This window comes from Astyanax mexicanus, chromosome 25 (genome assembly GCF_023375975.1).
Source record: "Astyanax mexicanus isolate ESR-SI-001 chromosome 25, AstMex3_surface, whole genome shotgun sequence".
NCBI lineage: Eukaryota > Metazoa > Chordata > Actinopteri > Characiformes > Acestrorhamphidae > Astyanax > Astyanax mexicanus.
This window is the reverse complement of record NC_064432.1, coordinates 22366372-22378990: the sequence shown is the minus strand read 5'-3', so window position 1 is coordinate 22378990 and position 12619 is coordinate 22366372. Positions and strand designations below refer to the sequence as shown.

Here is a 12619-nt window from a genome sequence, read left to right as displayed (position 1 = left end):
CCTAGGGTGATGTGGATCAGCACAAGGAGTCTGTGAGCTGATGTATCAGAATCGAGTCGCTGCGCTTTCCTCCAAGTGTGCTGTGATGCTTTTTAGCAATGCTGCTCTTTACTGACTTCATATGTATTGGAGGAGGCATGTGCTAGTCTTCACCCTCCTGGTGTGTTGGGGCATCACTAGTGATAGGGGGAGTCCTCATGAGTGGGTTGTGTAATTGGCTGTTTAAGTTGAGGAGAAAATTTGGGCAAAAAAAAAAAAAAAATTATAAAAATAAAAAAAAGACAGGCAGTTTTGATAACTCTCAACCCATCCTCTGTTGAAGGACAAAAAAAACAGCCAATCAGCTTGCCACACTGGCAGTGTGGGTGTGTCAGCATTCCAGTGGGAAAGCCTCCATTGATGTGGAGATCTGCGCAAGCACAGCAGCTAGAACAAACCTAGAGATCAACATTTTTCTGCATTTTTGAGTCAAATTCTACAATCTGTAATTTAAATTAAGTTGTTAAAATGCTAATTAAAAGTCGTTTTAGTGTATTTTGATGTAACCCCATTTAAATAAATGAAAGGCTGGCATTAAATGAGTGGATATAACTGCATAGTTTCGCTGCAAAGATGTTCGTTTATTGAACTGACTTGCCTATAAAAACTGTGATATTGGTCTGATGTTGGGCTAAGTTTAGTTACACCCACTCTCTCTCTTACACAGACACACACACACACACACACACATCAAAAATACTAAAACAAAACACAAACACAAAAAATGCTTTTTTTATGAATCAGGTTTTAACTTACTGTAAAACTTGTAATTTAGGAACAATTCTATAGTAACAAAACCTAAACCAGTCACATGTAAATAACGTACACAGACCTTTGGGTACGTTAAAAATTATTTACCTTCTCTTTAACTGTAATGGGAAAACACATCCCTGTGTAGATTTATTCTATTAACATCTATGTAACACTTAACATCTACATACAGTGCAACTCTCCAACAAAACCTCCTAATATAACCTGCTTGTTTAACATGTTTCAGGAGGACAGATGAACTTTGAGGTGATCCTTCAGCTTGGGTATTGTGGCTTGCTCTTTGTGGCAAATATGGCAGCGCAACGGCAGCTTCAGCAGCTCACCCGTTCCTTCCTTCACGCTCACTTTACCGTCTCGCTCCAGCATGGCAATGATGTCTGCACAAAGGAAACATTTAATATTAGAATCTTCTGATATAATCTTGTCATATATATATATATATATATACACAGCTCTGGAAAAATTAAGAGATCACTTCAGTTTCTGAATCAGTTTCGCTGATTTTGCTATTTATAGGTTTATGTTTGAGTAAAATGAACATTGTTGTTTTATTCTATAAACTACAGACAACATTTCTCCCAAATTACAAATAAAAATATTTTCATTTAGAGCATTTATTTGCAGAAAATGAGAAATGGCTGAAATAACAAAAAACAACATGCAGAGCTTTCAGACCTCAAATAATGCAAAGAAAACAAGTTCATAATCATAAAGTTTTAAAAGTTCAGAAATCAATATTTGGTGGAATAACCCTAAAATATATATATATATATATATATTAATCACAGTTTTCCTGCATCTTGGCATCATGTTCTCCTCCACCAGTCTTACACACTGCTTTTGGATAACTTTATGCCTTTACTCCTGGTGCAAAAATTCGAGCAGTTCAGTTCCATCTTCCTCTTGATTATATTCTAAAGGTTTTTAATTTGGTAAAATAAAAGAATCTATTTTTAAAATGGTCTCTTATTTTTTTTTTCCGATAGCTGTATATGAGTGTCGTTATCTCGTTATCTATTTTCCCCACTTACCCTGAGAGTCAACGAAGTAATCAGTGGTGAATGAATTCCAGTGCTTCTTGTTCTTCAGACAAGGAGAATCGAAGTCTTGGCTGATCACATGCAGGTGAATATGGCTGTAAAACAGGTGAAAACAGAGAATCAACCAGAATTAGCCACAACACACCACATTTTTTACATTTTTTTTATTAAACCCTTAACATTTTTCTTATGTTGATATGGTGATGCATGGCTAAAACTTACAATAGCAATATAGACCCTCCATAAATCTTGCAATCATGAGTATAAACTGTTCTCTATAAAAGTGCACAAGCCTGTTCATTTAAACATAAACTTTATTTTATTTTAATAATATTTTAATACTTTAAAAGTGTTCTTTGGCCTTGTTGACAAGGCTGTTTTTATCTCCAGAATGGTAAACATACAAAAAAAAAAGATATATGCCTTGCCAACATTCAATTGAAAATAATTTAAGTATTTAAAAACTAAATACAAAAGTAATTTTGTATTTAAAAACAATAAATAAGAACTGACGGATGCATGTCAAAAATAGTGCGAACAGCAAAAATAAAGATACTAGGTTTTTGACTGTCAGCAACAATATAGATTAGTGTGCAGTAGGTGGTGGGCGATATGGCTGAAATAAAATCAAGATATTTCATGGTACTTTTGTGATAATGATATTCTTGGCGATATGATAGAACACTGAATTAAAAAATATATATTTTTAAGAATACACTACTGCAACAAAATGAAAATTTAATTTTATTATTGCATACGATATGATATGGCACACCCCTAACTAACTGAGATATTAAAAAATACAACAATATTATCAGATTTATAACAGAACTCAATGATCCATGAATGTCATGATACTTAAAATAATTCACTCCAAATATCTCCATATATCCAGGATTAAAGTAAAATAAATGAGACTGAACAGATATAATCTGTATCTAGTAGATATATAATGGTAAATGAGAACAGTGTGATTTTTTTTTTTTTTTTTTGCTAAAAACAGAAAAAAGTAGTACCCTGATGTGATAATTAGGGGTGGGTGATATGGCACCATATTTGAGGGCATCACAATATTAAAAAATGTTTTGTACGATACGATATGGCACACCCCTACTGTGTAGTTTCACCTCATGCTGGGTATGGCGTGGTAGCCGAGACGGAAGCGCAGTTTCTGGTTGTCAGGGCACTGCTGTATCATCCTGTCCCCCACTTTGTGCATGTGCTTCAGCAGCTCGCAGTGCTCCGGCCTCAGAGCCTTCAGACTGGAGATCGAGTCCCAGGGGAGAACCAGCCAGTGGTGCCGCGCCTTTGGGTATTTATCCTTAATGACCACCACTTTCTCGTCTTTATACACCTGAGGACAAAGTGGAAACACAAACACGACAATGTAATATTTATAATTATAATATAAACTAAGCCATGGCCAGCCGCCAGCATCACCAGACCTATCCCTGATTAAAAATGTGTGGGATGCTATTGAACATGCTATCAATGCTCAAAAATCTGCAGGAACTATGTGAGAATATTGGAGCTGTTTTGGAAGGATTATCTCAGGACTCCATTAGGAACCTCTACAACAAAATGCTAAAACATCTTGCATGTATATACAGCTCTGGAAAAATAAGAGACTACTTAAAATTTGATTTTTTTTTTTCCCAAAATTGAAAACCTCTGGAATATAATCAAGAGGAAGATGGATGATCACAAGCTAAAAAAACAAACTGTACTGGTTGAATTTTTGCACCAGGAGTAAAGGCATAAAGTTATCTAAAAGCAGTGTGTAAGACTGGTGGAGGAGAACATGATGCCAAAACTGTGATTAAAAACCAGGGTTATTCCACCAAATATTAATTTCTGAACTTGTGAAACTTTATGAATATGAAATTGTTTTCTTTGCATTATTTGAGGTCTGAAAGATCTGCATCATTTTTGTTATTTTAGTTATTGCTCATTTTCTGCAAATAAATGCTCTAAATAGCATTATTTTTAGTTGGAATTTGGGAGAAATGTTGTCTGTAGTTTATAGAATAAAACAACAATGTTCATTTTACTCAAACATATACCTATAACGAGGCAAAATCAGAGAAACTGATTCAGAAGCTGAAGTGGTCTCTTATTTTCTTTCCAGAGCTGTATAGCTTAATATATCCAATAAACATATACAAGAGTTTTTCATGTGCGTCTAATTATTTTTTTTATTCACTGTTCCTGATAACTTTTATCTTTCTTATAAATACTACTGTGACGCCACATTTCTTTATTAGTGCAACTACTGTTTTTCACTATTATTATACACAATGAGTGTATCTTTTATCTTGTTTACTTGTAATGTGTCACTTCACATACTGTATATTCCAGCTCCTTGAGTGATTTGGATTATACATTAAAAAAGTGATTCCATCATGTGTTAAAAAATGATCTAAATTATAGCATTTAAACATTCAAGCTAAAAAAAAAAAAAAAAAGTCTTTTTAAGTCTTGTGTAAATTAATACCTGCATCTTTGGGTCCTGCATTGAAACTTTCAGACCTTGACTCCAATGGCCTGCAGGCTCCTATGGAAAACAGCACATTCACATATAAAAGACAACAGGGAGAGTCAAGAGTTAGTTCTTATCCATTTAAAGTCAATGAAGCAAAATTATTCATTATATCATTTTAATTACCTTATTCACAAGAATATATTCTGAATGCATAAATATGGCTATAGAAACCTTTGGCACATGCCTCCTCCGATACATATGAAGCCAGACTTTGCCTCTTTTAGGAGGAAAGCACAGAAACCCAGCTCTGATACATCAGCTAACAGACACCTGTGCTGAACAACATTAAATTAGTACATCTACCCACCCAGAAAGAGCATGGCCATTTGTGCTCTCTAGGACTCCAGCTGCTGCGGCAAGCAGTATGACCCAGAGTTCGAAGCGACACTGACCAATAATACAGAATTTTAGAAAATAATGCTTTTTATTTGATCACCAGAAATTAAACTGCAGCTTCTAAAAGAGTTAAAAACCTAAACCTAGATTTGTTTTTACATTTTTAAAATGTTTTAATGCATCTCACCGCTTTTGCTGGTGTTGTTTTTGCTCTGTTTGACTCCTGTTCTGTATGAGACGGCGTGGACATTTTCCTGGCTGGACTCTCCTCGTTCTTATCTTCAGTAGAATCTCGCTGGTGTGGCCTTTTCGCTGGTTTGCTCTTCTCCCCAGCAGATCCAGTCACCGACGTGTCCTCAGTGAAGCGCACGGTGTACGGGTAAAGCTGGTTGACCATGTAGAGTTTCTGACCCGGCTTTAAAGGCACCTGGTTGTAAAGGTGAGGGAAATGATGTTGGTATGATGTCACAGCCAGCGCCCTGTACAACAGCATCAGTTACTAAACAGCACGGAACACTAATGATGACACTAATGATGACACAGGTAATTTCAGGTGCATGGGTGTGAAATTTAAAATGCAGGTGTGCTTTACCTGATTGCCTTTGCCCACAACCACATGGTCCACACTGGTGGGGTTAGTTCCTAACTGAAAAGCAAAATACAACAAAATACAAGTCATTACAGTGTGGACACATGTTTAATATTTACATAAACAAAGGCTGACATATTTACTGTGTAAATAATATAATAAATGTGTTAATGTAATAAATAAGCTGTAAGCACCCATCCTATGGAGTGTAAAAGCAGACAAATATTTGAATTTGAATTATTTTTATATTTAAATTAAATGTACCTTGAAATTTGTATTGTTTTTTGTATTGTTAAATATTTTTGTATTTTGAGTTGTGCAATTTGCTGTTGTTCCAATTTCAGATTTTAACATTTTCAGATAAAAAATAGATACAATAATTTTAATATGTAAAATCAGATCCGTACATTTAAATCTATTTGATTCAAAACTCAGAAATACAAATTTAGTTTAGAGGGCAAACATCTGGTAGACAGTTCTGATTTTATGGTAAATTTCACAAAAACATATTTTAAAATTTGAAACGTTTTTTAATTAAACCATTGAATATTTCATGTTATTAAAAAGTCAGGTAAATGTAATTCAATCATACGAAATGCAGATTCAAATAATTATTTCAGGATTTTAAGATCCATAAATATTAAAGCCACAAGGACAAAAATAATCAGCTGAAAACAGCTATAAATAAATATAATAAATAAATATTTGAAAAAATATATAATAAAAAATTAATTAAGCAAGCAGGGGTGTGCCATATCATATTGTAATCAATAATGTTGATTACAGGTTGTTTCAGCAGCAGAGGCAGGCACTCAGCAGACAGAGAGAGGTGAGGTAGAGAGCCAGCAGGGAGCTGGTTTAGGTTCATTTTTATTTTCTACTCTAATAAACTACATGAAATAAAGTTTTTAGTATCATTTATAACACTCTGTATCAGTTTAGTAACATTACCTCCTCACACACAGGCTGCTCTTCAGCTAGAAGATACCATCTGTAGTAACATAGCTACCAGCTAACTGTAGCTGAGCTAATTTAGCCATAGCATTAATTTTTTCACCATTAGTTTTTTCGTTTTTACGAAAACACTGTCTTTCTCTGTGGAAAACTGCGCTCCTGTGTAAGTAAATTACACTAATAAGGTAAATTATGATTAAATAACACTGCTGAGGGTAAAAGCTAGCTAGTTAGCTATCTAATGACATAGCTAGCGTTAATTACCTTGCTAGGGTTAGTTTGCTAGGCTAGCTAGCTTTACTTACCTAGCTAGTTGAGTTAGTTAGCTACTTAGCTAGTTAGCTAAGCTAGCTAGTGTTAGTTAGCTACCTAGCTGGTTAGTTAGCCAGCTAGAGTTAGCTAAGCTAGCTAGGGTTAGTTAGTTACCTAGCTGGTTAGTTAGCTAAGCAAGCGTTAGTTATTTAGCTAGCGTTAGTTAGCCAAGCTAGCTAGCATAAGTTAGCCAAGTTAGCTAGCATTAGTTATTTAGCTAGTTAGTTACCTAGCTGGTTAATTAGACAAGCTAGCTAGTGTTAGTTAAGTTACCTAGGTGAATTCAAACTAGTTGACTAGTTAAATGTGTGGCTAGAACTATTGAAATGACCAAACTCATAATAAGAATTAAATTTTAATTAGAATAGCACAGTTAAGTTAAGATAATTTAATCATGATACATACGGCACTTCTGAAATAAAATAACAACTGGAACAGCATTGTTAAGGTATAATTATGACTAATTTGCACTGCGTAAATACAATTATGTTTGGAATAACACTAATAAGTAACAAAAAAATTTATAACTTTAATTTACACTGCTGAGATAACATAGCAGCTAGCAACTAACTGTTAGCTAAAGGTTTGACTAAGACAGCACTTTTGAATTAACTAGTTTGCAAGCTAAAAGTACAATTAGTTAAAACAAGTAAAATAACAATTGTATGACTGAAATAACACTGCAGAGATATCTAGCTAACATGCTAATGTGTAATTACAATAGCACTGCTGAATTAACTAAATCCATGATTAGAGCAGCACCGCTGTCAAATAACAAGAATAATAATTGTCTGAGCATTATTAAGGTTTTTAAAATATTTATTACATAAATTACACTGCTAAGGTAGCAGAAAGCGAAATCCTATTAATAAGTGTACAAACTAGTGTTCTTTTTTTTTAAGGTTGTGCTGAACCAAGTACAGTGATGGCAGGATGGCGGCCCAGGCAGCGAGTACTGCATGGATAAAGCCCTGATGGTATGTACTGTATTTCCATTTATGAAACTAACTAGACCTATCCCATATATTTATCGTGGGAGAAATTATTCGAATGAGTTTTAAATAATTTATTTTTATTCCAGTCTGGGTTAAAGAAGACAGTACACGAGTAAAATAAAGTAAATGACTCAACACACCAAAGATTAATTGGTCATAAATGCCTCAAATCTCAGTAGACAACCAAGTAGAGTATCGATTATTATCCTGCAGCTGCTAATTAAGTCAGTGCTAAGACTGACAAAATGACAGTACTAAAGTTTGCTTTATTCACTCCCAATAGTTGCTTTGTACAACAACAAACAATGCTATTTTATATGATTTTGTTATTTACTCTTTAAAATGATTAGAAATGACTAGCTTACCTGTTTCACACTGATAAATCCTCGGTTGCAATCTGCTCTCAGTTCAACTGTGAAAATACAGAAATATGTAAAGATTATAATTAGATATGTAACAGTCGCTAACCTGTATTAAATTGCAATGCTTGAGCTTAAAAACCTAGGACACTGAACATCAGTAATTAGCTATGGCTTCTGGTTCAGAATTTAATTTAGTTATCAAACTTTATCTGGTTTACGGTCAAACTGTTATATTCTAGTAGGGCTGTATATTGGCAAGAACTTGCCCATACAGTACATATCGCAATACTGGGGTTACAATGGAATGTATCACAATATACTGTAAGCAATTTTAGCAATGTTAATCATGTGCTAACACGTTTTGTTTACTAAATAATTCCGCATTTGTTCGTGTATATGTTTAATTACTTCAGCATTAAATCTACAAAGTTAAAAATAATAATAATAAAAAAAACACTTGAATGAGAAGAGGTGTATCCAAATTTTCACTGGTTCTATAGGTATATAAGTGAGACTACTCTCAATTACTCCTCGTTAGAAGTAAATGAAACTGTGTGTGGGATAAAAAGGGAAGATTTTACCTTGGTTTCTGGAGCACTTCTGGTCTTTAATCTTAGTTTCTGGACCTCGACCCAAACTCACAGTCTGCTGGTGAGGGAGCTGAATGGGTTTGTGACAGTCATCTTCGCTTACAAACCAGCAGCTGGGCATTTTCCTGCTGTAAATGAGTTTTATAAAGCAAATGTAACTTTCTGACTGTACTAAATCTGCTGTATAGTGTAGCTGGCTATATTAGCCAGGCTAGGCTAGCCTTTAATTCAGCTACAACACAGACTGACTATCTGTAGCTTCTGTAGCATCTGTAGCAGCTATAAGGATAAAGACTCTGATCTCTTTAAGATGATCCTCAAATATGGTTTATAGGCGGTCTGACACGGCTTAGTGCGATGGCGAGGTTTTTAAAAAGCCTTTGAAATAGAAACTCTCCGAACCAGCAGCAGCAGCAATGTGCCGCATGTGCATTTCAACACTTCAAAATAAAAGTTCGGGTAAAACGGTAACTCAAAAACGTTTTAAAAATATATGTATTAAAATATAGGGACATATTTTATTAAACTAATTAAAATGAGTGCTGTCAATCGATTTTAAAAATGAATTGAATTAATCACAACAATATTTTGTGATTAATTACGACTAATCACATGTGTCCTGCTCCCTAATATAAAAAGTTTTAGGGCGCAGAAGCACACTGTAACCCTGGTTCAGCCGTGCGACCTAAAAAAATAATAATAATAATGTGGTTAAAATAAATGAAACTTGATTTAATTCAACTCAAATACGTTGATTGAACATTTGTACTATAATATTTGTATTGATCTGAGATGAAAAACACAGTTCAATTGCTTGTTTGCTTACACACTATTACTTATACTAAAGCTAACTGATAAAAATCCTTTTTTTACACTGTAAACAAAAACATTACCTAAAAAATACAAAACTAACAAAAAAGATAATCAAAATCAAGTAAATTGTAAGAAAAAAACACACAAAATACTTAATATTAACTCTCAACTGTGTAAATCTCTCTGTGTAAAACTCTCTAGTGTGTAAATGTGTAATAATAGATTTAATAATAGATAATAGTGCAAATAAAAGAATACATTTGTAAAGACTGTATAAATGGAATTATATTTATATTGATGTGAAAAAAATAAAACAACAATGATATTATGTGGTTAAAATGTATAAATTAAGGTTAAAATGCAGGTACTTCCCTGTATATTTTTGGAGGCAGACAAAAAAAAATAAAATAAGATGTGTGAAGATTGCTGAAAATGCTGTATGGTAATAATAAGCATAAAACAAGACTGAGACTGGATATACTGTATATTATAGATGTTCATTTTGTAATATAGGCTGTGAATGCTGACTTGAGACAAAAATAAATATTGCAAACAACTTATGTATTGTTAGATTTTACTAGGGCTGCACGATATTTTAATATCTAGTGCGACATAAAATAATACTGGAATTTTTCCAAATTTCGGCAGCAGTCGATGATTAAACATGTCATGATTTTGATATTGCAATCTTTGCAACAATGATTGGAGTAAAATAAATAGTAATAATGCGTGAATTTTACTTTGTAATAACAATGAAAAGTTTTGAGAAATGGATATTGATGTCGCATTGCAAAAACATTGCACAAGAATATTGCGATATGAATGCTCAAATAATAAATAATAAAGTCCTAAATTTTACCTAAAATTTTATATATATTTTGTATAACATTCACTGTAATTACCGTATAGTGTACCGTATTTGTACACTTAATAGGTCCATATATGACTCTCTCCAGGAGAGAGCACTGCTGCTCAAAACATCTCACTTCCTCTGCCGAAACCCGGGATCGAACCAGGGACCTTTAGATCTTCAGTCTAACGCTCTCCCAACTGAGCTATTTCGGCCTGATATTTCAAGAAATTCAGTGTTTCTGTCAGACCTGTGGCATGCCCATTATCTTCTCTACTGCTTTATTTTTCATTCTGTGGAGATTACCCACACTAACAGCATACAACACAGTACCAGTAACACCCAGCTGCCCCATACAGAAATCTAGCACTGTCCATAAAATACATACTTTAATACTATTATTGTTTTACAAGACATGTAAAGGTTTAAAGAATTAAAGGCAAATCATTAAGGACTAGGAATATATTTACAAATATATGTACATTCATATTTTATGCACATCTGTAAATATAATTTAAAATCAAATTAAGGGTCACAAAAGAGTGTATGAGATCAAAGATCAAAACAATAAAGTCAAATCAAAAATAAAGTTTTAAAAATACATACAAATAATAAAAATAGTTCAAATTTGGACACACCTCGTAATTCAATTTGTATTATTATTATGTTCTATGTTGTGGATTGATATTATTAATAATATTAGCATATGGCGGAGCATGAAATGAATTATGTAGTCAACAAAAACGTGTGTTTTTCTTAATATTAGTGTTGTATTTTGTTAATAGTTACTGTAATTGCAGTGTAGTATGCTGCATTTACATTTACAGAGTTCTAACCATTATAACCCCATGAACACAGGAGTGATTTGTGTCCACAGGTGTCACACAGGAAGTGATGTTTACTACAAAGAAAATGCAGTAAGCTGCAGCGTTTCACCAGCAGAGAGCACTGCTCCTCAAAACATCTCAACCCTCTGCCGAAACCCGGGATCGAGCCAGGGACCTTTAGATCTTCAGTCTAACGCTCTCCCAACTGAGCTATTTCGGCCTGAATAGGTTAGTCTCAGTGGGCCTGTCGGCTCTGCAACCACAGATATCAAGAGTATTGACATTCCTTACTCAGGTACAAGTATACTCTGGTGGAAAAATATATACTTAATTGTACTTAAAACATATTGAGAAATGTCTAAGTATGCTGTTAATATATTAACAGATTTATGTACTTACTTAAAATATATTAAAAGTACATTAATATTATGCTTTCATCAAATGTTTGAAAGTAAACTTTGATCATACTCTTAAAACAAGTACAGTACAGTGCATTTTAAATAAATAGACTACTATGAATTACACATTTACTTCAATGTAATTCAGCATACTTCTAAAATACTGATTTCCAAATATACTTTTGTACATTTTTAGCAAAGTGTGCTAAAAACAGATTTTACAGTAGTTCACAAAGTACAACGTATCCTGTAACTTTTTAAAAAGAAAAATAAATTGCTACATTTATAACATTTGAAGTAAATTTGTAACATGCTAAAAATTGTAGTACAGTATGTTAAAATCTATTTTTATACCCAACAAAGTATATACTATACTAGAAGTGTTCTGCTTACAAAAGACAGGAACAAGAAGCATATTTTTACTCCAATGTAAATAGATAGCATATATTTAACATCAATTCTTAGTACATTTCTAACATACCTGGTGTATAATAGTGATACAGGTGTAATACTTAGTAAATATATTATAATTTTACAGTAAGCATATTTAAAGAAGGGTTCCATGGTGTAATGGTTAGCACTCTGGACTCTGAATCCAGCGATCCGAGTTCAAATCTCGGTGGGACCTGCACATTTGTCTTTGTCTTCAAATGACTTCTTACAAATTTCAAATTGTTGCTGTCGCTTTCGTTTGATGTGCCAGTGACCACAAATTGATCATCAAATAAGGAGGAAGCTGTTGATTGGACCATAAGGGTTCAATGGTGTAATGGTTAGCACTCTGGACTCTGAATCCAATTCTTTGAGCAAGAAGGGTTCCATGGTGTAATGGTTAGCACTCTGGACTCTGAATCCAGCGATCCGAGTTCAAATCTCGGTGGGACCTGCACATTTTTCTTCGTCCTCAAATGACTTCTTACAAATTTCAAATCGTTTCTGTCTCGTTTGCTTTCTGTACCAGTGACCACAAATTGATCATCAAATAAGGAGGAAGCTGTTGTTTGGACCAGAAGGGAATGGGAATGGGATTCCCGACCCTATTTAAGCAAAGCAAAAAAAAAATGTGACTGCACTGGCACTGATTGGTATTGCAGCCTTTGTGATGTTTTTTAAAGGCAGTGCTCCTGTGTTATCTCTGTCCCAACCATGATCTTCATTTTAAGAAGTATTTCAAACAAAATTCATTCTTTAAACCAGGGCT

At 33.8% G+C, this 12619-nt stretch overlaps 1 protein-coding gene and 3 non-coding genes across 6 annotated transcripts; 2 read left to right on the top strand and 2 right to left on the bottom strand.

Moving 5' to 3' along the window:
- Nucleotides 1-599: 599 nt before the first annotated feature.
- On the bottom strand, nucleotides 600-8967 carry aptx (aprataxin). 3 transcript variants are annotated; one of them, XM_015601159.3, is made up of 9 exons: nucleotides 8780-8967; nucleotides 8522-8658; nucleotides 7944-7990; nucleotides 5321-5374; nucleotides 4916-5155; nucleotides 4345-4404; nucleotides 2978-3204; nucleotides 1842-1945; nucleotides 600-1187 (listed from the first exon to the last, which is right to left on the bottom strand). In XM_015601159.3, exons 2-9 carry the CDS (start codon nucleotides 8649-8651, stop codon nucleotides 1033-1035), a joined length of 1017 nt encoding a protein of 338 aa, XP_015456645.2. In that variant the 5' UTR covers nucleotides 8652-8658; nucleotides 8780-8967; the 3' UTR covers nucleotides 600-1032. The 3 variants fall into 3 exon arrangements, with proteins under 3 accessions (XP_015456645.2, XP_049328229.1, XP_007232804.2); XM_049472272.1 differs by having other exon boundaries at nucleotides 8522-8660; nucleotides 8834-8967; XM_007232742.4 differs by lacking the exon at nucleotides 8780-8967 and having other exon boundaries at nucleotides 4916-5207; nucleotides 8522-8613.
- Nucleotides 8968-10335: 1368 nt separating this feature from the next.
- Nucleotides 10336-10408, bottom strand: trnaf-gaa (transfer RNA phenylalanine (anticodon GAA)). Its single transcript has one exon. It is a non-coding gene; the product is annotated as a tRNA-Phe (tRNA).
- A 1566-nt stretch (nucleotides 10409-11974) lies between these two features.
- Nucleotides 11975-12046, top strand: trnaq-cug (transfer RNA glutamine (anticodon CUG)). Its single transcript has one exon. It is a non-coding gene; the product is annotated as a tRNA-Gln (tRNA).
- Nucleotides 12047-12232: 186 nt separating this feature from the next.
- On the top strand, nucleotides 12233-12304 carry trnaq-cug (transfer RNA glutamine (anticodon CUG)). Its single transcript has one exon. It is a non-coding gene; the product is annotated as a tRNA-Gln (tRNA).
- Nucleotides 12305-12619: the final 315 nt, after the last annotated feature.

Excerpts from the sequence above, each read along its gene's own strand:
- aptx (XM_015601159.3), bottom strand. The coding sequence starts at position 8,651 with ATGCCCAGCTGCTGGTTTGTAAGCGAAGATGACTGTCACAAACCCATT. Across the intron at positions 5,375-7,943 it reads GATTTATCAGTGTGAAACAG|TTAGGAACTAACCCCACCAG; the intron begins GTAAGCTAGTCA and ends TTTGCTTTTCAG. Across the intron at positions 4,405-4,915 it reads AAACAACACCAGCAAAAGCG|GAGCCTGCAGGCCATTGGAG; the intron begins GTGAGATGCATT and ends TGTTTTCCATAG.